The sequence below is a fragment of the Prinia subflava genome, chromosome 5, assembly GCF_021018805.1.
Source record: "Prinia subflava isolate CZ2003 ecotype Zambia chromosome 5, Cam_Psub_1.2, whole genome shotgun sequence".
Taxonomy (NCBI): domain Eukaryota; kingdom Metazoa; phylum Chordata; class Aves; order Passeriformes; family Cisticolidae; genus Prinia; species Prinia subflava.
In genome coordinates, this window is record NC_086251.1 from 22,896,104 (window position 1) to 22,918,364 (window position 22,261).

Genomic DNA, 22,261 nt, shown 5'->3' on the forward strand with positions numbered 1-22,261 from the left:
CTGTGGGTTGGTGCCTGCCTGGACACTGTTCATGTCATTGGGTTGGTTGGTCTGTCTGCCTCTCTCTACACTCTTCTCTCTGTCTGCTTTGCAAAAGCAACCTCTCTGCAGCAGAGACAGCCATGCATTGCTGAAGTTCAGCTGCCTCCCACAGGTGACTTCTGGTTGCCTGTTTTGTGCTGCTGGTAGCAGGGCTGGACCTGCAACCTGAAATTTCCAGCTGAGAAGAGGGGTAGGAGGAGGAAAGTTAGGGGCATTTTGTAATGGGGTAGGCAAGAGCTCAGCTGCCTCTGCATTATGAAGTCCTGGTTCAAATTAATGACACACAAACTTCAATGGCTTGCGGGCCCCAGCCAGGGCAGTGTCTGAGCAGGCTCTGCCCAGCTGAAGCAGCCAGCCTGTGGCCCTGGTCCAGCAAGACACTGCAGCACATGTGTGTCCCTGGACTACCCTTGCACTAAAATGCAGTGTTATGTGCTTCAGATGGACAGTCAGGCAAGCCCAAACAAATCTTCCCAACACTGCTCCCGTGGTGCTCCCTGGGCTTCTCAGTTTGGGCCCCCACAGAGAAGACCTGGGGACTCTTGAGTCTGGATGAGGTGCTCTGGCAACCTCACTGGAACCCAAGTACAACACATCTCGGGGGGATTTGGGTGCTACCAGTTACACTTGGAAATTGGAAAGGAGCAGTGATAGCTGGAGTAAAAGCAGAAAACAACCCAAGTTGGCTGAACCTCACAGAACCACAGAAAGGGTTGAGTTTAAATATTGAGACAAAGTTTGGGCAAGATTTCTTAGCAAAGTAGTTCTGTTGTTCTTCAGTTTTATGCAGCTGATTAGTAAAGAAAGGCCCAGACGAGGGAAGAAAAACATTCAGCCTTCCACAAACCTGCCTGTTCTTGGAAGAACATCTATAATTTATTTCCATTCCAACTGCACATTGCAAAACTCAAGGCCAGCCAGGTCTGGGAAAATTCCTACGAGCACTAGGCTTTTAGAAGCATTCCAGAAAGAAATTAGGTTTCTGGCTACCAAACCCACTAATTCACAGTCACTGGGCCTGGGCAACAGACTGGCATCAGCTTTTACTGGCACAGAGTAACAGGGCAGCAAAATCCTAAACTGAAGCAAGAAGCAGCACAACCAAACTGGGAACCTGCCAGCCAAGAAGCAAGACACAGTAACCAGCAGCAAACCTGAGAGCAGCAGGTAGTTTCCCCTGACCTTTACACCCTCATCATGAGGTGGAGGCAGCGCTGCAGCCTCACAGGGGTTTCCTGCTGCCAATTGGGGTGGGAAAGCCCGGACTCCTGACAGGGTCTGAAGGTGGCAGCAGCAATGCCTGGTACCAGGGACTCTCATCCCTGGTCTCCATGAACCCACTTGCAGTGCAGGGGGTACACAGTGACATCAAGGTCTCTCTGAACTCTCTCTGAGAGTTGTTTTGAGGTATTGAGGAGACATGGCTGCACTGCATGGCCTGGCCATGCACCACAGTGTGTCTACACTATAGCTGTGGAGAAAGGGCAAAGGCAGAAAAATCCGTCTAAGACTGGCTTGCTTGGAAACTCCAGTTGACCCTGACACAGTCTAAACAAATATTTTTTTTAAATTACTCAGAATGCCCCGGTCTTCTTATATGTATCCCCAAAGACTGTCATAAAATGTCTACAGAAAGGACTCCGTGAACCTCTGCTGCCCTGCTCTAGAGGCACATATTTCAGCTCCAGTCAAACTGAAGTTTAATAAACCCTTGGCCTCTGTAGGTTCCCTCCAACCTCTGCAGCAAACAGTTCTCCCCTGCCTCAGTCTGACTCTGGGTCTGTGTCCACTTCTGGTGTTTGCCACAAGCTGCCAACACTGCTGCAGCCTCTGATGGGAAACCACCACTAGCTGTGAGTGCTACGCTCTTGCACTTCATGTTTTTTTCTGCTGGGGCTGTGAGGAGTAGGGAAAGAGTCTTTGAAACTCTTTTGTCATCAGCTCTGAAACATATGTACTGGCCTAGGACTCCTCTGGAGCTTTAGCTGCACATCCTTCATATCCCAGAAGAGACAAGGTATATGTTGACTATGGGAGCCAGGATAATCTAAGTCTTTTGAATGATACCAATAGCTGATGCAAGCCACTGTGCTTGGTAAAATAATGGGAAACCCTGCTTGCATCATGGTTAAAGTGCAATGCTTTCCTCATCCAAAAAAATACTTATGTGTTGTTCAATAATCCCTCTTTAATGAAGTTTTGCCAATTCAGGGAGTAAAAACCATACTGCATGACTTGACCAATTACTCTCATGAGACACTTGTGCAAGAGCTCAAACACATGGCTCCCAAAGGAAAGGGATGAAAATGATTTACAGAAGCAGTGAGGCAAAGGTTTATTGATAATGAGGCACTAAGAGGAAATGGGATGGATGTGCCTAAGAGTCCTGCAGTAAATGAACAACAAATAGTGTTGACAATCAGCAACTTACAGTTTTAATTTTGAGTTGAGAATAGCAACAATCACCAACTCACAGATTATTCTGAGTTAGAAGGGACCCAGAAGGATCATTGAGTCCAAGTCTGAAATGAATGGCCCATATGGGGATTGAACCCAAGATGAAGGTCAGATGACAGTTCTTAAGGAAAAAAATCCATTAGGTAGTACTGAGCAAGGAAAACATCCACATAAGTGTGCTCTTACTTGTGAAAGAGGAATCACGAATTGCTCAAAGGGTAAACTGTGCTTGTCAAGTAATTCAGAGAGCTAGGCACTCTGAGGTCAGAGAAAGGGATTTCATTTCACTTGAGAACTACTTCACCTTGCAACACATATAATTGTCACCAGGGGGGAAAAATTAAATTAAAAAACAAAAAATCAAAGCAACAAAAAACTCCCCCCAGAAGTAGGTTTGCATGAGCCAAGAGCATTTGACCCTTATTTTCTACTCTGTCTCTGTGTTTCAGCTCTTTTCCCAGACTGTGCCTGGTGAGCCACATTCCCACAGCGTCTGCCCATCCTGCGCGTGCCCTCCAGGTGACTGGCTCTGATGGCCAAAGTTACCAGAGTCTGTCCACTTGCTGTTCTTAGTGGTGACCAAACCAGGCCAAGATGTGGATCTCTGACCATCACCTGCACCACTAAATTCATTTATAAAGCCACTCTGGCACCATTTTTTTCTAGGGAGAAGTTGTTGCCCCTGGTGCTGTTGTGGCTGTAGATGGTTACATTGTTGGAGCCTCTGCCAGCTGGAATGGTGCCTGGCTGCATGGCACCACAGTTAAACACAATTCCGGGACCAAACATGTCTACTGGACCCAAGAGGATGAGCAGTGAGAGCACTGCCTGAAGGGCTTTTGTGCCACTCCTCTTACTTTTTCCTAAATACTTCTTGCTTTGTGGGTTTTTGGATCACAGACACCGGACCCCTCTCTGTGGTGAACACTGCTCCGTTTCCCCATCACCACCCAGTTTTTGAAGTGATCATTATTTACTGCATGCACCCACACCCTACTCAGCAGTGTCCTCTGGGCTTCCCACGGCACCCACCGAGCTGTGCCAGAGGGTTGTGCAGAGATGTCCGAGTCACAGCGAGCCCAGTGAGGTGAGGCACTACTGTTCCTCGTGCTGTGTGGATGGCAAAGTGAGACAGAGCACCAGGCACACAACACACACTCTGTCTAAGCCTGAGTTTTAAAAAGTACTTAGCATTCTCTAATATTTTTGCAGCCTGGAGGTGAAGGTCCCGTGCCTCTCGGATGCCCTGAATCATGCAATACCTTTATATCTTGGCCAAGTAGACCTAAACCCACATTCAATCCATCACACTCAGTCTTCAGAACAAGTTTCTGCCACATCAAAATTCCTTATCCTTATCCCAGCTTTGCTCCCCTTCTTTGCCTGGCTCCAAGCAAGGCTGGACTAACTACCCAGGTAAATGGCCACTGCAATAAGAGTAAGTTCAGACCTGGCTGAAAACACTCCTAGAACATGAGAAATCTGCAGTGTCTTTAGGTGTGAAATCAAAGGTGTCACTACTGAGACAGTTCAAACCACACCTTCTTATGGCTAGTTGTTGGATAATCTTTCAGAGGAAAGGCACAAAGCACATTTCCTACCCAAAGCCCAGCTTCACTGTAAACCTGATGATCCTGCTTCATAGCACAGTGCAGCAGAACTTATGAAAAAAGTCATCATCAGATTTTTTTCCTGACATGGAGAAAACAAAAATGTGCTTAGTTTTAGTTACATTCTTGGAAATGGCTTAATTGATTCAGAAGAACTTAAAAAAAAATAAACAAAACTATTATAAAAACAGCCAGAGGCAAACAACTGCTGTGGGAGCTTTTAGGCAAGATTGTTAAGTTTTGATTAAATTAGAAGAAACTGGACACAAGATTGTGGTATGAGGTGTCAGGCAGTAGACACAAACAACAGTGACTCTGGTAACGCATTTTCCTAACAGAAAACAAAAAAATCATGACTCTTGGAAGGAAAGGAAGTCCTGGAGCACCACTAATTCTCAACCAAACTGGATGATTATGTGAAATACAATGACCATGAAAATCAGTCTAAATTAAAAAGCTGAATTCATGCCCGCTTTTGTGTTTGCTTCAAGTTAACATTCCAGGACGGGATCATATTGACATGAGTGACTACAAATGTGAAGTAAACATTAGCAAATATTTACAGAAATCGTCTTTAGGGACTTGTGAAAAAGAATTATTTTTCCCAGAAACCTGCTTCTGCCAGAGGTGCTCATCCAATCAGGGAACAAGGACTCATCATTTGTGTCCACCATGTACCTACCTTCCACTCACCACCACAGATACCCTTCCAGCTGCCTGCTCTTTGCATCAGTTCACACTCACACAATCTGCTGACCAAAGATTACTCACAAACATCATCCCCAAAACAATCCTGTGTCCCAGACAGGCCTCAAAACCTCATACCTTGCTCACAATTTGCAGATAAAACACACGGGACATTCATGCCTCCTGCTCCCTGTCTTCTTTAGGGGAGCCCTTATTTTGGGAGAAACCTGATCTCCATAAGGATGGCTGTGTGCTGACATGGACCACAACTCAGAAAGTCTCTGCCTAGATGCGTTTTGATGGCAGTGCCACAAGCAGAGCTTCAGGGTTTAAAAGCTGCCTTTTCTAGCAGCGTGGGAAGCAACAGGAGGCCTTAAAAGCAGGTGGAAAGAACGACTGCAGGCAGGATGGCCTGGAGAGGAGAATAAAATACACAATCAGGAAACACAGTCTGGAATCAATACACTTGGAAAGCACTGGTTGGAAAGGTATATGCTATTTCAGTTTCCTAGATGAGAGCAAGCACAACCCCCTTTTACCAGCTGGCTTCCTGTTCTCTTCAGAACAAGTGTGTCTGCAAGGATCTGGAAAGGTTGAAATTTAGGAAGAACAGATAAATACTTCAGTTTCCAATGTCTGAGGGCTCCTGGAATTAGTGGGGACACTAGGCAGTGGCTGGCCTCTGTTTCCCAAAGCATTTCCAGCTCATGGGCTCAGAGTGCTTGCAGGGAATGATGCTGGGCGCTGCAGTGGGTTGCTTTCTCCTTGCTTCTCATCTCAGACTAGGCTTCCCACACACTGCCTTCTCAGATTTACTATCTCACAGTACATTTGGGTCACGGTTTTTCGGACTTCGTGAGAGGCAAACATGCCTGTGTGGGAATGTGCGATTTCTTGTGCGATTCATTTGGTTTATAGGGCTCTCAGGAGAAAATAAATGGTTGGATGTAAATAACAGGACTCCAAACTCCAAAACCCCTTCAGTGAACACAGTTATGAGTACATAGCTTCCAAGAAGCCAGGATTTTAGAGCCAAGATTTTAGTGCTAGAGGAAACTCTCCCTCCCAAAGAAGGGAGCACACCCCTGGGCTGTGCCCTTCTGGTAACAAGAGACTTGCCTGGAATCAGGGACCCTCTGAGTATTTACTGCTTATGTCCTCTGTTTTCCAAAGCTTCCTGGGAAGCTTAAACCACATTGTTCTTCCCACTGACACCTCCTACAGCTTATGAAACTGGGGCTTATACACTGCTATACAGTCCAATTTGCTTTCAACTGTAGTACTCTATGGACTACATAACATGTGTTCGTAACTTTGTCAAGAACATGATCTGACAAACAAAAAAGAAAAGGTTACTTTGTCTCCTGTCAGCTGATGGACTGCAGTGTTTGGATGCTACAGAAGGAAGCTTCATAGCTTATTACCAGTCAGGGAGAGTCTGGAAGTCTGTGTGCCATCTTTTTATTTAATGGTTTTTGCCCCAGGAGAAAGCTGGGCTGGGAGAGCTGAAGGCTGTGGAGCAGAACTGCCTGCCTGGAAAAGAGGTGGTCTGACATCCCTTTGGGCAGGACACAGCAGGGCAAGGAGCAGGTCACCTCAGCCGTGGTGCTACACTGCTACCACTGTCACACTGCCAGGTCCCTGCTTTCCCCTGCCCCTGGGCCTGGCGTGCTCTGGGGTGTGCTTTGGGCAGCCCTCAGTGCCCATGCTCACACCACTGTGTTAATACTTCTGCCACTGGGCTGAACAAACGGGAACTGCTTTGCTCACCACCGCCAGGCATCTGTGCAAAAACATGCCCAGCTCAGAAGGACCCAGACCCATGGACCTACCTCATGCCAGGCATAGAGGGAGGAAGTGCCAGAGCAACCAGTGTAGCTGTTTACACATATCACATGAAGCAATGTTCCTATTGGGACGTTTTCATAGAGCTTGAATTGACTTTGCTCCCACTGGGATGCCACCACAGGCTTTCAGTTGCTGCTCCCTTTTCTTTTGAAATTCTCCTGAGGAAGAATTCTCAGCAACGTTCTTGGTTTTAATGAAATCTGTGGGCTAAATGAGGCCATTCCCTGTTTTTCCCCAGTGGGGAACTAACTTCTGCCAGACTTGACACCCTTAGCTGTATTGTTGGCTTTCAGGACCCACTCAGTCACCCTCATAACTCTTCCTTGGCCAGGACCCACTGGCCTTTTACGTGTTAATGCATGTATGCAGTCAGTGCTACAGACCATGGTTTATCTGCTGCAGGCTCCTAATATCCCCATCTCTGTGGGATGTGCAAACAGCCAGGCTTCCACTCAAAAGACTACATCAGAGAACATTCACATTGCCTAAGGCAATATTTGCATCAGATTTTCTCCAGAAAAACCCAGGGTGTTCGTTAATTTTTGCAGAGTCCAGATAGGCTGGACTTAGTGCAGATTTATGAATTTCTCACAAGGGCTGTGTTATACTTCCTGGCTAAAGTCTGAAAAGGAGAACTGGGGTCAGGCAGTGCTTTCCCTTTACACTGAAAGGCATTAAAACCCAACAGAATAGACAAAGGGCTGGATCATCCTGGTCATTTTGTCACTCCCTTGTGAAATGACTGGGGGGTGGTTCAGTTACACACTCATGGGGTTTTGGTGCTGTGCAAAATACACTAAGGTCTCTCAGTGTGGGGCAGGTACCCAAGCCTTGAGGAGCAGCACAGGGAGAACAGGGAGTGTCAATGGAGGCATCTCAGGCCGGGTGGCATGCAGTTGGCTCAATGCCTTCTCTCAGCCAAGCTTCTCCTCCCTAGCATCTTTAGGATGCTGGATACCTCCTATTGTCTTTACTAGCATCTGACAAACCTATTGAAATACTTCGGCATCAAGGCTCCTGCCTTGCTGCATTCTCTTTGTGTCTTGGTCCCCAAATATGGTGAAAAACTCAGCCCTTAGAAGCTTGGTTGGTATTGCAGCCTCTTGGTTCCTTTTTGGGTAAACTTCAGGTCATTTTCTAAAGAAGTCCATAGCTACCAACAAATATTGTCTGGCAGATTCTGTCTCAGGCAAAGGCCCAACAACCTCAACAGCAGTGAATTGCAGTAAGGTCCCCAGGAGAAACTGCTCAATATGGGTTTCTCCCTGTCTTTGGGGACCCACTTTAGAAATACAACACATGCAAGGAAAGCATCACACTTCCTTGTAGTAATTTTCCATCATGTGTCCACATTTTCCTTCAAACTGCTTCTCTAATGGCTTGACTAAAGACTTTACAACTTCAGGACATCATAGCAAAACATCAGAACCTCTTTTTTGAGTCTTTTGGTGATAACGAGCTCTCATGAATGCTTGCTGTTTTGTTTTCCCATTTCCAATACAACATTTCATCTTTAAATTCCAAGCTTTCCCACCATGACCAGATGGCTTTTGCCTTGCTAGTCAGAAAAGAGTCAAAAAGTAGACAAGGTTGTCAAGTAAGGGTTTGTTTTTCTAAATCACACCTTGTTTGACACCAGGAGCCTTTTTAAGAAACACTCCCTCTTAGTTCCATGAACTCTGCTCTTGCAAACTTACATTTATGGATTAAATAGGAGAGTTTTCATTCCTGCACACTGTGGAAGAAGGAGGTAAAAAAGGATGCAGTCTCAGTTTTTTCTTGTGCTCCACTGAGGAAGGTATCTGCACAAAAAAAGCCCTTTGAACAAGGCACTGGTAGAAGTAGTCTTTGGTGATTGTGCTCTTGTGTCAGTGCTGTTCCAACCCCACAAGGCACCCCCAGCTGTGTTCAATGGAAACTGCTTCAGCCCTGAAAATGCCTGGCTGCTCTCCTTTCACTGTCAGGGTAGCTTTCTCTTCTCACAAGGTCTTGTGGAGCTTTTGTAATCTGGCAAGTCTGCAGCTGAGCCTCCCGGAGCAGGATCAGTGTCCTTCAAGGCCAGACAAGCTGACCATTCCAAGCTCCCTTCCCTGAGCATGGCCCCTTTGCTCCTGGCTGAGTTTGCCCAGGGTGCATGTTATGCCTCTCTTCAGCAGTCTATCTTGCTCTGGGTTCAGTTTAACTGGGTTCAGTTCAGTTTAACTGCCTGGAGCTCATGAAGCCTGTTTATAAAACATCATTGGTTCCCATTAGAGGGGCCACCCCACACCAGGACATCCCAGCTGTACCACAGGGACTGGGGGGCTGCCCATGCAGCCCTGCTGTCTTGGTCTCTGGAGGGGGGGCTGCTGTATGCAGGGGATGGGAGATCCACATTACACTATTTCATGGACTTGTGCTAACATGAAAGCCATTTTCACCTCCAGATATTCACTGTGGCCATCAAAATGAACCTAGTAAGGCACATTCCAGATATTATCTAGTAATGGCAAGACACAAGCACCCTCCGGTTAATGTATCACACAGCAAAGCTCTTGCTGGCCTTCTTTTCTAACCACGACAGCTGATGAGGTCCAAAAACTGTATTGAAGCTCAAAGAGAAGCTCAGGCCCTTCCCACAGAGGCAGGCGCCACAAACAGATTGCCCAAACCTCTTTCTTTCACATGAGCCATGTTTGTGAAGGAAAACACTGCAGGCTGAAAGTCCTGGTGCTGACTGACCAGGTCCCAGGCACAGTGATGTATGTGCTCAGTGTTAGTTCATCTCCCACCTTGGCTACGCTGAGCAATTTCGTGGACCCAGCAGTCTGGTCTTTGCCTTCCCTCAGACCCATTTGAGAGTGAGGGCTACTTGTTGGACTGTCCCATCATCTCTCTCTTTGGTTTCCATGACCAACTGCAGTAGGGTTTCTTCTCATCTTTGGGGACCCATTTTAGAAATACAAAGCATTCAAGTAATTTTCTTGTAGTAATTTTCCATCATCTGTCCACATTTTCCTCAAAACCAGTTCTCCCATGGCATGACTAAAGACTTTGCACCTTCAGGATGTCATAGCAAAACATCAGAACTTCCTTTTTGAGTGTTTTGGTGATAATGAGCTCTCATGAGTGCTTGTGACACGTTGTTTTATTTTCCCATCTCCTATACAACATTTCATCTTTAAATCTCACATCTGAATGAGCACCTGTGATGACTGTAAATTACACAGGTGATAAATTCCTCTCCTGCTACTTGGCTATTCCCATTGCCCACCTTCTGAGGTGGACTGCTGACAAATGGAGAAAAAGGTCGTTCAACCAAGAACTCAAATTTTTACCACCCAGGCCAAGGAAAAGGGATTTCCAGGACAACCAGCCACAAAACCAAAGGAATTAAAGGTTGCAAAGGAACAGCAGGGTTCTCTGGATACCAACTTAATATCCAAGCCTAGGCACAAATAAGCTTTGTTATAGCTTCAATTCTAACTTAAAACCAGCATCACCCAACTGTGCATGTGCAGGTACAGGTCCCTGTGTTTCCTGAGCTGACTTTGGGCCTGTCAGTAGATTTTTATGAGGCTCTGTCCTGACCAGTCATATATTTATATACAACTTTAGGTACAACTTATATACCATTTATATTTATATATATTTATAACAACCCTCTCTGTGGATATTTCCTCTCCCCAACAGAGCCACAGTTAACTGAGTCACTGCACTCATGTTTGATGTTGCAGCCAATACCCCATTGCTTTCTATCCTTCATAAGTCCCTTTTTCTAATAGCTTGAAGTGGTATGAACTGGATGGAAATACTCATTTCTCTAGCACAAGATCTCATACCTGTATAAAGCAACCAGCTCCCCTCTTTTCCAGTAGCAGCTTTCCAACTTCTGTTCAAGAGCTGAAATGCAATATTTAAGCTCTGCCATAAATCCCACAGCTTCATGAAATGTTTCTGGCCTTCTGCACAATCTGTCTAACTGTCTAGCAATTGGTCCATAGGCTATTTATCTTGGAAGTCCTCACTGGAGATGTGAGAAACACAAAATGTCTGCAGGTCCTCTGCCAATTTAGGTAGGTTCTTCTTCCTCTTGCCTTCTAGCATTTGGCTATGTCCTGTCTAGCTCAGACTGATATCTGGCTCCAATCTGCTTACGAAGGTTCAGACCAAATCTTGATAAGCCAGGTTATGTCTACAGTGCAGTGCTTCTCAGCTCTCAGCTATGGGTCCTTGCCACAGCTGTGCTCCTGACTCTGCTCCAGGAAGAGGTCTGGGCATGCACCGTCCCAGGCAAGACTGGAAAAGAACCTCACGGTGCTCCAGAAGGTCACGCCACCTCATGAACTGTAGACAGCACTGTGGTCCAGGCTCTGGTGCATTCCCCACTGCCCCTCTGGCCTCTGGAAACAAGCTCTGCAGAACAAGGCTCTGCCCTGTTCCTCTTTCCAGCCAGCTGCACGGTGGGAATGGACATGCATCAGCCTCCCATGCAGTATTTCTTGAGTGTCATCACTGCTCCAGGAAGAAGCCTGATGCTGTGGGCTTGTGCACACACACTGGAAAGGACCAGTCTCATAGGTGACCCATCCCCACCTGGCAGACCCAACAGCCTGAGACCAGCTCCATAGCCAGCAGGCAGGTACCCCTGTGAGCCTGTGGTGTAATTTTTGAAATGCTTTTTGTTTCTTTCAGAAACCTTGCTGTGGCACAGGTCTCATATTAAGTTTTGGGCTGAGCAATATTTTGCTGTTTTCCTGTTTTGTAAAACAACTTCTGGCCTGTGTCATACACATTCCTCAACACCTTGCAGAGTGTTCTTACAGATGAGCCTTCAGATCTCTCTGAGTACTGTTCCAGAACAGAGTTATTTTCTGGTGGTTTTTGACCCTTTCTGGGAAAACTCTTAATAATGCACTCTTTCCCTGTGCATACCGTACAACTTTGGTTTGTTTTGATTTAATTCTGGTGTGAATTTCTTTCACTTCCCACTGCTCCTGAATAGATTAGATATCTGCAAGCACTTTTGTTATCTGATCTCTCTTGCATCAAAAGAATGAATACAGTTCCCCATTTCCCTTTTTGGAAACAGCATCCTACCCTAAAACTGATGTTACAGCTCCCAAGTGAAGCAGTCAGTCAATATCCAAAGTCCCGAGGGGACTGCTTGCACTACAGGGAAGAACTGATGTGACAAGAGATATTTCTTTTAGGCAGCAGTGCTTGCGCCTAGAGCCCAGTTAGGGAACAACAGCAATCAGATAGAGATTATACTGAGACCTTACGAATTTATTTAATTTCCCCCCTGACACCAGTCTGTTCCAAAGCATTTGTTCTGCGCCCCAGTTTCCTCATTCCCTAAACAGCACTTCTCTGATGGGCCTCGATGCTGTTGACTCCCTGCCCTTTGGTTGTGTAGGGCTTTCAGACTTCCACTGAATAAAAGTGGCTGTTAAGTCCCACAGAGCACCTGGGCTCAGCATACAGCACACAGTCTGCTGGTGAGTAAAGCAGCTTACCTTTCAGGCTCCACCACCAGCTCACCCGCTGCCTTACAGCTAATGAGCCCAGGTTTTGCTAATAAAGAATACATTTAGAAATAATACTGATTCAACCATCTGTTTCCAATAAGTAGATGTAAAAATAATAACACTTAAATGGCATCTTTGTTAAAAAAACTTATTGGATACAAACAGACTTAAATAGACATTTAATACTGAGTTGGGTAATGCAACGGTCTTCAGTCAGTGCAGATGAGAGACCATGATACACCAACTTGTCATGACTAAGTCCTGCTGGGACCTGAAGACAGCAGCTACAAAATGTTGAATCACGGCTATTCTCAAGGGAGATAGAAGGAATTTGATACTGGTGAGTTCATACTTTGATAGTTCACAAAATCAGTTGCAGACCACCTTCCATAATAATGCTGAGTCTGTCACTGTTTATTACCCATCCAAAATAACCCCTCTTCTTCTTCCCCTGCCTCTCCTCATTCATCCTTCCTCTCTCCATCCTTTTGCCCTATTTCTCACTGCTTCCTCTATCAAAAATTGACCTTAGAATTATCATGGTGATCACAATTGTTCTTTCACATTGTGTCTACTCATGTGACAGTCAAAATATGAAGATGATTTGCAGGCATGAATGAAAAATATGGCCAAGCAGATTCACCAGTATGTATAATATTGAAACATCTAAACTTACACAGAAAATAAAGTGAAGGTCATTCATTTATTGTATGTAAGCTTTCCTTCTTTACTTATGAACTTTCCTTTGCAAGTAGAGGCTGCTGAGACACATGTAACTATGATAAATTGCTCTGACATTTTATTAATATGAAATATTCCCATCCATCTCTTAGTAAATGTTTCTCAAGTCACAGGACTCCTACATCAGCTGCATTACCACTCAGGCTTCTCCTAATCTAGAACTATCTCTTTTTTCCATTTGAAAATGTATCTACATAAAGATATTAGACTTATGTTTTCCAACATGATTAACAATTGAGATGGGATTTTTTTTTTTTTTTTCAGATGTGTAGGGGGAGTACCTAAGAAACATATGACTTTTGGATTGCTCAGCATTTTCTGAAAAGCACAACTCATATCTTGTGTTGGCCAGTATAGGCTGCCTACACTGATGAGTCGCTTTTCAAAGATTAGACCATTAACATGGATTGGCAGGTTGAGCCTATTTCACATGCTGAAAAACCGGAGAGAACACGCATATGAGAACATGCTGATTGCTTGCAGCTTTTTGCACAGAATAAGGATTTGACTGTCAAGAAACCTAAGTTAAAGCCACTACAAAATCACACACGGGACCTCAGCTCTGTGAGTTCCTGACTCCAGCAGTGGCTCCTTCTCAAACCGGCTGAGTGGCTCTTTCTGCTGAAGCCACGGCCTTGCACAGGTCACACTGATGCCACTGAGTGGCCGCAGCTTCACCTTGCACAAGCCACTCGGGTATTCCAAGTTTTTCCAACTGTAAAATGAGAATAACAGCCTCTTACTGCCCCTAGGCACATTCACACTTTTTACCTGAGGATTGCTAAGCTACAAACATGCCCTTAACAAATAATAAAGCACATCAAGAACTCCAGGGAGCACAACTGGTTAAAGGGCCAGGAGGTAGGGTGACCGAATGGACAGGTCTGGAGATGTCCTTTAGCAGCAGACCTTGGCTCCAAGCCTCTCAGACACCACCTCCTTCTTACAAGGGAAACTCATCATGGCTTTGAACGCAGGACTTGGAAAATTAATAAATCCTCACGATCTGAGGGATTGGAGTCTGCACATTAGCTCCCCTTAAACCGTGGGTGCATTTAACTTGGGAGGTTAGAAACCACAGCCAAAGAAATCTCTTTTGATTCACAACTTGTTTTGAGCAGTCACCCATAAAGCAGCCAGTGAATCACTCCAGCCAGTTAGTCATGCAACCACACTGAATGTACACTCAAAAGGCTGCACAAAATAAACAGCCTGCAGCTCCAGATAACACACACACAGCTCATTTACGCTATCTGGCATCAGCATATATTGTTAATAGGACTCCTACACCAAACCCTTAGGAAAAAAAAAAAAAAAAAGCACTCAAATAAGCATCTCCAAATCTCTCTCTCCATCAGTATTTTTCTCGTTTGCTTCGCTCTGTGTTGCTTTCAAAATAATTAAGACTAGTAAAAGTTTTAAGGTTCTTTCTCTTTCCGCACCTTTTTGTTGCTGGTAACGTCCTGCTGGGTTTTACAGGCGTGCGCTGCTGAAGTGTAGGGCTAAAGCGGAGTTAATTCCAATCAGCAGAGTACAAGTCGAAAATAAACAGCTCCAGTGCGAAAAGATATCTTCCTGCAAGGAGGGAGCGGCAGGGATACAGGGGGAGGGAGTCTCCCGGTTCTTTGACACATGAGTGTTATAAACAGCTCGGGTCAGGAATCCTATAAAAGCCTCCGGCCAGATCTACCGTCCAGTTCAAGAGAAGCGCAAAACATCTTTCGTAAAGAGCTGCGAATTAACCTTCCTGCGCGGCCCTAGGGGTAAGGAGCGTGAGCCCTACCTTCGCGTCTGGCTCCCTGAGGAAATCCCGCAGGTTTCCGCGGAGGAGATCCCGCACCTCCGAGTGTCTGTTCAAACAGAGGTTTAGCCAAACTCCTGGCGAGAGCTCCCTCCCCTCCCTGGGAGGGTGCCGGAACCCTTGAATGGCAGATCTGGTGGCCCTATTGTGGGAAAGAGAGGGCTATTGCCAGGGCGGCGTCAGCAGCACGCCGGGAGCCGGCGGCCGAGCCTCGCCGGGCAGCCGGTCCCACATCGGCGGGAGGGAAAGGCCGGCGCTGCCGCCGTGCTCCCTGAAGCTGGCCTCGCCTCCCCGCCCTCCCGGCTCCGCTGGCCGGCTCCTGCTCCCTGATGCCAGCTTGGATCACGTCCCCCCTTGTCCGCTTCTCCCGCTTCCCCTCTGGCGCTGCCTCCCGCGCACTTCTCCCCTTTATACCCCGCTGTTTCTCCCCGCGGGGATCAGGGCAGCGGCGTCTCCCCACCCCGGCGGGAGAGGTGCGGGGGAGGCCGCGCACCCCCTGCCTCCCCTCAGCCGCCGCCAAGGAGCCCGGGCAGGAGCCGGGAGCCAAGATCAAAGCCAGGGGGAGACGGAAGGGGAGGCAGGACCGAAGGACCGCCGAAGCTCGGGACACCCCTTCCCAAATCCTCTGCACCCCGGGCTCTCGGCGGGCGAGGGGCAGGGACCGCCATCCTCCTGGCAGAGCCACTCCTGCAGAGATCCTTAGCAGGGCGGTGTTGCCATGAATTTTCCTGGTTTGCTAAGCGTTCATATTAAAGGAGAAACGTGCAGTTTCTCACGCTAGTGAATTGTAAACACAGGACCATGTTTTGTAAATATTAGCAATGTTATGAATACTTTCTCCAAGACAAGGGGAGGTTGAATGACAGCCTCCTGGACCAATGTGACAGGAGAGGTGGCGATACCCTTCTCCAATCCATGGTCACCTTGCCACAGGTATATAATGGAAAAATAAACTAAGGGCAGGGCTTCTGCCCTGCTGCTGTTGTTGCACCCAGACCTGTGTCCCCAGTCTGTGTTCCTGGTTGGGCCTCCACGGTGATAGGGCGGCTCGGAGCCGGTGCGGGGACACGGCACGGCCCGAGGTGGGGGAGCCCCGCGGGAGTCCCAAGGGGAGCAGACGGCCCCGTTACCCCGTTCCGCGCCGGGCGTGGGGCTGCGGCGGAAGCCGGGGGAAGGAGGCAGACGCCGCCAGCCCTCCCCGGAGCAAGGCGAGCTCCGCAGAGCCCTTGAACATCGGCGGGGGCTCGGCGCGGCGCGGCGGGGAGCCCCGAGCGCTGGCAGCGAGCGGGCTCCCGCGGGAGGCGGAGAGGGACCGCCAGCGAGCTCCTTCCTGCCGTGCCTGCAGCTTACATTACATCAGGGAAGGAGGAGGAGGAGAAATCCATTAAAAGTGTCAATTTGAAAAGCACGCAGCGAGCCTCCGATTCCTACAGCAGTGGCTTTCTGTACTTCTAATAATAACGCACTTACGGCCGCACTTTTTATTTGCTAGCTAAATTTAAAAAAAGGTAGTTATTTGCATAACGCGGTACTTAAAGAATTTCCTCTGTTAGAGAAAGCCGTTTCCTTTCTCCTGTTTCCTTTGAGCAAACATCCCCATCACATTCGCCTTCACTCCCAAAAGGATTTTGTTCCAGCCGGTATTTCTAGACAGCAACACACATATACATTTCTGTGTGTATAGGGGTATTTGAATACATGTGTTTCAAGAAATATAACTTACTTCGGCTCCACACAGTAGAAATGGCAAGTCAGATTACTACAGCACATAAATCATCAGGAAGCTTTTTCCTCTCCTAAGCCAAGATATATAATCTGTTCTCAAGACTAGATGATCTGGAAGGCTCTTCCAACCTTGAAGATTCACTGATTCTATGACTTTTATTTAAGAATTCAGCTTTCACTGCCCGTGCCGGTTTGCGGAATGACCCGTACCCCTGTTGGCGGCAGGGAATGGGGTAAGCAGTGCGAGGCTGCCGGCCCGTCGCAGCGCAGGGGCAGCGGGCTCCGGGTAGGCACAGGAGGAGCCGTGCCGGGAACCCCATAGGGCCAGGCCGAGAGCCAGGGCCGCCCGGTGCCGCTGTCCCTGCCAGAAGCCGGGCTGGAAGAGTTCCGACGATTGCCCGCCGTGTCCTCCGTGTATTTACGACCTCGGCTCTCCCTGGCCTATATTTATCCGTACAATGCAGTGGAAGATCTTAGCTCTAGAAATAGAACCCGAGAGCAATAGATGGCAGGCTGGGGCTTTTTATAACTCAAAAAGACTTATTTATTAAATAAATAAAATGAAATTAAACAACTTAAAAAAGGAGGGCACATGCTGTCCCTCCTGCCCTGGGAGTGTGTGCCATGCCCGCCGTGCCCCGCCGGCCCGGCCCCCGCCGCAGCGCCCGGCCGCTCGGCTCCGGGCGAGCCCGGGCCTCCACCGCCACCAGGGAAAGGCGGACGCGAGCGCCACAGGGCCGGCGTGCGGGGAGCAGCACGGCCCAGGAGGGACCGGCTCGGGCGGGGTCCCGGCCGGGCCATGGGCCCGCCGCAACGACGGGCGCGGGAAGCCGCCCGCCTGAATATCGCCTGGCAGGAGAGCCTGCCTGCTGGTTGGCCTCGGCTTGTGTTTTGCTTGGTTGGAGGGTTTTTTTCCTCCTCTTTTGGGGTTTTGTTGTTTTTAAAATTGAGGGGTTTACAGTCACGGCGTTCCACCACTCTAGCATCCTGCTGAGGCCCGGACAACATGGGACGCGGGAAGCCGGTGGTCCCCGCCGCGCTCCTTCACCCCTGCACAACGCGCACGGCAGCACCAGCACCGAAACTGCGGCGGGTGTCGGGGGGAAGCAGTGGGACAGCCGCGTTCCCCGGCCTCCCGAGCAAACCTCTCCGGGAAGCTCTCCTCAGCCGCCTGGAGCGCTGTGTGCGCGCTGCCTGACAGCGCCTGTGCCCGCTGCAGGGAGCGAGGGCGGGTCTCCCTTCCCCCGGGCTCACCCGAGCCGAGGGCATCGAGCCCGGCTCGGAGGCTTCCCCGTCCCTTTAGCCCGAGCGGGGCTCTTCGGGCACAGCTTCCGCTCCCGACGCGGTGGTCTCGCGGTTTGGGAAAAGACGGAGGCGCCTACGGATGTTGCAGCCGCTCCACGGAACCCCGATCTGTCTGTTATTAGCGAGTCTCTCTTTTCAGCCATTAAGCACTATTATTATCACTATTGCTATTAATTATCCTCGCCGAACCATGTGTCTCTCATTACAGCCCACCGTTCCCAGCCACATCACAAGGGGCTCGCAACGCGCGCGGTCTGGGCCGAGCCGGGCCACCCGCCACAGCCTCGGGGCTCCCACTGGAGGAGAACCCCGAGCCTCGCTTGAAAATAAATCAGGGGAGCCCCGGCGGCGTTAGGAGGGCAATAAACTCGTGTGATTCTACCGGGGGGTTAAAATGTGTCATCACAGGCTATGCTGGCGCCCTGGGCTTTGCAACCTACAAAAACAAGAGAGCTGGTTAACAGAGAGAGGATGTCAGGGCGGCGGGGAAGGCACGGGGGGCTGCCCTGCCATCCCATTCCCGGAGGGAACGGGGCCGGTTACCTCCTGCACGGGCCGCAGCCCCGCGGATCTCCCCGGCCCGCCGTGTGTCCTTTCCCGCGGAGCCCGGGCTGGCCCCAGAGGACTTCCGTGGATGAGGAGCGGGCCTGACGCTGGTGGGGTTGTCCGCCCACGGGGAAAGGGCAGGGGAAGAGAGGGAGCGTAGGAGAGGGTCAAAGCCCCAGTTCTGGCCAGAAAAATGTGCAAGCAGCCCTCAAAGAGAGCCCTCATGCCACTCCGCGGCCCGGGAGGAGATACCCGCGGGAGGATGGATGTCCCACTGGCTGCGGGAAGGACCCGTGCTGTCCGGGCGGGAGCGCAGAGTAGCTGGGCTCTGCCTGCGGCTCCTGGGCACGTCTGTATGGAGAGGACTTAGTGTCCTTTTCCTGTGAAGGGGAACCACCTGTGCGTGGGGGAACTGGGGCTGTGGATCTGGATCCGGGGACACCTCAGCGGCACGCAGGGGGCGACGGACGGCGCCTGAAGGCGACCTGGCAAGTCGGGATTTGGGAGACAGGCAGAAGGCTCCTCTACCCTCTTTTAAGTCTAGAGATGGGGCAAAAGGGAAAAGAGGGCAAAGAGTGCTCAAATGACGGCGAGAGCCTAGAAGTGGGATTGCTGTCCTGATCCGGACCTCTTCCACCTCCTCTGTGCCCTCAGTCCGCAGTCACCGTCCGTCTTAGGGTCTCCCTGGAGACACGGTCCCATAGCTGTTCTTGCCTTTGGGACTAAGGTATCGAAAATGGGAACCCGTCAGCAGAGACGCGCTCTGAATCTCAGCCGGGGCAGCCCCTCTGCCCACAGAGAGGTCACCGGGAGGGAAAGGAAGAGCTTTCATTTCCACCTTGTCTTTCTGGGAAACCTTAGGGGGAGTTATTTGTTTCATTGTTGAATTTTTCTGTGTGTTGGTTTTAGGGGGGCTGTTTGTTTGTTTGTTTTGCTTTCCCCTAATCGCCCCGATACAGCGGAAACCTCCCGAAGAAGCCTTTTAAAGCTACGGTCGGAAACGACAGAGAAGCGCCCCCGTTCCCGGCTGTACCGTCGAGCACCAGCGCGAGGGAGTGTCTTAATTGCCGCTAATGACCCACGGAGGGGATGCGAGGGGGTTATCTGCGGCCGGGCTGAAAACAATTAGGGGAGTGGCAATTAGGGGGGAGAGTGAGAGACAGGAGAGGCCGCTACCGCGAAAAGTGATGATTTCGGCGAAATTTTCCAGAAATTCTTTCTGTGGAAAACGGTCCGCTCGGAGAGTACACTGCGCAGCCTGGCGCTCCGCTCTTTCTGTTTCTGTCCCGGTTCCCGCGGAGCTCCCCGCACTGCTCAAGAGCTAAGGCTTTGCGAGAGCGCATCGCCCGCATTCCAAAATAACGATTAAGATCGCGGCTAAGCGGGATGCGGGGGAAGGGCGGCTTCCCGCGGGCATCGCGGGCTCCAGACCCGGCTGGGAATGAAGATATTCGTGGGGCACGGCGGCCCCCGCTGCGGCGAGAGGGGGCTGCGCGCCGGAGCCGGGCAAGGTCTCCTTGACCCCGGTAGGGTTTGTCCTGCCAGGCAGCCACCCCCCACGTTCCCGGGAGGCCCTTCCCAGGCCCGGGAGTCTCTCTCTGCTTTCTCCTCCAGAGCTTCCCCGCCGCACGCCAAGGACTCACCGTAACAGGAGACCTGCAGGGCTCCGTTGTGGCCACTGCTCTCTTGCAGCTTGATGTTGCTGTCCGGAGGAGTTTTGCAGGGGCCTCGCTGCATGTAGAGGTGCGGCGGCTGCTGCTGCGGAGGGTATTTGTTAAAGGAGGCCGGAGACCCGGCGGAGCCGGGAGCCTGCACGCTGCCATCCAGGGACTGACATTCCTGCTGGCTGTAGTGGCTCCGGCACTTAGTGCTGCTGTCACCAAAGCCTTGTCCTTTGCTGGCCAGGAAAGTAGGGCTGAACTTGTCACTTGCTTGAAATGCCCTAAAAGGCGAGGAGCCTTCTGTGTCCTGGGAGGCTGCGTTGTAGTAGGAATCCATGGCAGCCGGATCACAATAAGAAACACAAGTATCAGCATTCATTCCTAAAATTAAAAGGCCCGAGTGTCCTTAATGCGCTTGGAGGGGCACCAGGAACCACTCTTTCTCTCTCCCTCTCGCATAGACACACACTCACAGCTGGGCCGGGGAGCTCTAAGAGGATTCAGATGTTCGTGAAAGCTGACCAGATCTCCAAACCCCCTTAAGTTCTCGTACAGTAAAAGGGGTCTTTTTCTTTCCCTCCCTCCCTCCCTCTCTCACATACGCTTGCCCTCCTTGTCTCCCTCCAAACTACACTCTAAAGAGGTTCTTCTCTGCACTTTCCCCCCCACCACATAGGAAAAAGAAAAAAAAAAAAAAAAAAAAAGAGAGAGAGAGAGGGAGACCTCTCCCCCAATTAATATGTAGATGATGACAGTGGAGGGGAGGGGGCCCAGGAAGGGGGGTGTGTGTGTGTGTGTATGTGGGTGTGTGAAAGCAGAGAGAAGGTGGAGGTCATATCTTTAGCGTTAAAAAAAAAAAAAATCAAACCAGGAAAACAAACCAGCCCCCAAATTTTTATGATTAAAAAACAGAAAATCAAGCAGATGACACAGATGCCACGAAAGGATGAGTGCGGGATCGGCAGCGGCGGAAGCGCCGGGAACTATTTAATGGTCATGACACGCTCTGTTCGCTCCGGCTCTCTCCTCTGCTCACCGCCCCAGCTGTGGGGGACCCTCGCCTCGGCGACCCCCTCCTCTCTTATAGAGGCAATACGGATTTTCCCCGCAGCTATCTGCCTTTAAGCCTCCCGTTAACCCCTTCAGGGCCGGCAGCTCTCCCAGCGCTGCCGTGAGCTGTTTCCCTACAGTGTCACGGCGGTGCCGCCGTCGCCCCGCACAGAGCCGGGCGAGTTCTCCGTCGGGTCTCGCCACACGTTTATGATGGTCGTTATTTATTTACCTCTAAAAACGTGCTCTCTTCTGGTGTAAAACTACTGGATCCAAACGGGAGGGCAGAAGGGACGGATTTTGACAGGGTCACCAAGCACACAGAATTGGACCAAGCTTCTGGAATTGCCAGAGGTGACTTGCAAAGGGACAGAGGCTGGCAGGAACCCTTTTTGGTTTGAGGGGTCAATTACAACCCAGAAAGAGCATAAAAATAAATCAATACTCACCTTTCGTCGTCCTTCTCCCTCCCCCCCCCCCCAATTCAACCTGATTCCCCTCCTCCCCCAGTTAACTCCTACTACCCCTTACTTACTCTTTCCCTGCCTTCCTCCCATCCCCACATCTGGTTTCTATTGCTCACTTACCTTGAAGTTTTCAGTAATAAAGATATTACGCAAACTAAATCCACAGTTCTTCGGAAAAACGAAAAGAAAAGAAAAGAAAAGAAAAGAAAAGAAAAGAAAAGAAAAGAAAAGAAAAGAAAAGAAAAGAAAAGAAAAGAAAAGAAAAGAAAAGAAAAGAAAAGAAAAGAAAAGAAAAGAAAAGAAAAGAAAAGAAAAGAAAAGGAGAAAAAGCGGAGAGGGAAGACAAGAAGAGCCTTAACCCCTTCGGGAGCGCGGGCCGCAGCGGAGCCGGCTGCGGGCGGGCAGCGGGGGCACGGGCGGCTGCTCTGGGCTCCCAGCGGGCTCCCCCCGGCCCGGACCATGTGTCCTCCCTTCTCCCGCGTAGCTTCCCCCACCCCGTGCGGAGCGGGGGAGACTGAGGCTTTCATCTGTGTGTGTGTATGTCTGTGTGTGCGAGGGGGAGCGGGATGCAGCTCAAGGGGGAGCGAGACGGCAGAATGGCAATGCGACCCCCGAGACCACGGCTCGGGAGGGGCCCGTGGCCACCGCCGCTCTTCGGGCCTGTGCTCCATGAGCAGGACCGGCACCGCCGTTTCCATTAGCTCGGATCTGACAAGAATAGGCGCCCACCCCTCGCCCCTCAGATGCAGAAGGGATTTCTAGCGACGTCGTCATTAAAAACAGCCAGAGACGGATTCATTTACGAGATTTT

The 22,261-nt window shown here is 49.9% G+C and overlaps 1 protein-coding gene across 3 annotated transcripts in view; it reads right to left on the minus strand.

The window, feature by feature from the left end:
* Positions 1-20,614, minus strand: part of ALX4 (ALX homeobox 4) — a 44,141-nt gene extending 23,527 nt beyond the window's left edge. Inside the window, exon 1 of one of the 3 annotated variants that reach the window (XM_063398358.1) lies at positions 19,916-20,614. In XM_063398358.1, the coding sequence (XP_063254428.1) occupies positions 19,916-20,312 (397 nt within the window). In that variant the 5' untranslated portion in view covers positions 20,313-20,614. Of the gene's footprint in view, positions 1-14,337; positions 14,472-14,678; positions 14,809-19,915 lie in introns of those variants that run through there. The other 2 variants (XM_063398359.1, XM_063398361.1) reach the window with 2 other exon arrangements.
* Between the last annotated feature and the right edge of the window lie 1,647 nt (positions 20,615-22,261).